We start from the raw sequence: 696 nt of genomic DNA on the forward strand, positions 1-696 counted from the left end.
AAAGGGTCCGACACCGACAAGGGGGTGGTGGACCTGGTGCTGAGGCTGAAGGAGCTGCTGAAGGAGCTTCCCTGGGAGAACATGGCCACGCTCCAGTACCTCCTGCAGCACCTGAGGAGGTGAGAAGGGCAGGTCCAGAGTCCGTGCCCGTGCTGTGCCCTCCCTCCCTTCCCGAGGTGCAGCCTCCCCGCCGACCCACGCTGGCGGCCCTCCCCGGGAGCAGGGCGGTAGATCCCTGGCTGCAGCGACTTCTCTGCGCTCACGAAGGGGACCCCCGTGTGTGCCACGAGAGGGGACCCCCCCCCTTGCTGCCAGCCCAGCAGCTCCCAGGCTGGGCAAACCCTGCCCGGCCACCCGTCCCTTCTCCCTGCTTGCTCTCACGAGTCTCTCCTCCTCCTCCTCCTCCTCCTCCCCAGGATCGTGGAAGTGGAGCAGGACAACAAGATGACCTCCAGCAACCTAGGCATCGTCTTTGGGCCGACACTGATGCGCCCAAGGCCCACGGACGCCACTATTTCCTTGTCCTCGCTGGTCGATTATCCCCACCAAGCTCGCATCATCGAGGCACTCATCATCTTCTATTCCACCATCTTTGAGAACAAGGAGCCCACGGCGCTGGCCGACTCCAGCAGATACGGCACAGACGGCAAGGAGGAGGCGGCCAGCTGCTCCGACCTGGTGGGAGTCGCTGGGGGA

General features: G+C 64.8%; 1 protein-coding gene across 1 annotated transcript in view; it reads left to right on the forward strand.

The window, feature by feature from the left end:
• HMHA1 (histocompatibility (minor) HA-1) overlaps positions 1-696 on the forward strand; it is a gene marked incomplete at its 5' end in the record, with an annotated part of 12,567 nt that overhangs the window by 9,548 nt on the left and 2,323 nt on the right. Inside the window, 2 exon segments of the mRNA XM_009709944.1 lie at positions 1-119; positions 417-678. The exon segment at positions 1-119 is cut by the window's left edge and continues 12 nt beyond it. Coding sequence (XP_009708246.1) covers positions 1-119; positions 417-678 — 381 coding nt within the window.

The sequence above is a fragment of the Cariama cristata genome, unplaced genomic scaffold (assembly GCF_000690535.1).
Source record: "Cariama cristata isolate BGI_N322 unplaced genomic scaffold, ASM69053v1 scaffold24011, whole genome shotgun sequence".
In the NCBI taxonomy this organism is placed as follows: domain Eukaryota; kingdom Metazoa; phylum Chordata; class Aves; order Cariamiformes; family Cariamidae; genus Cariama; species Cariama cristata.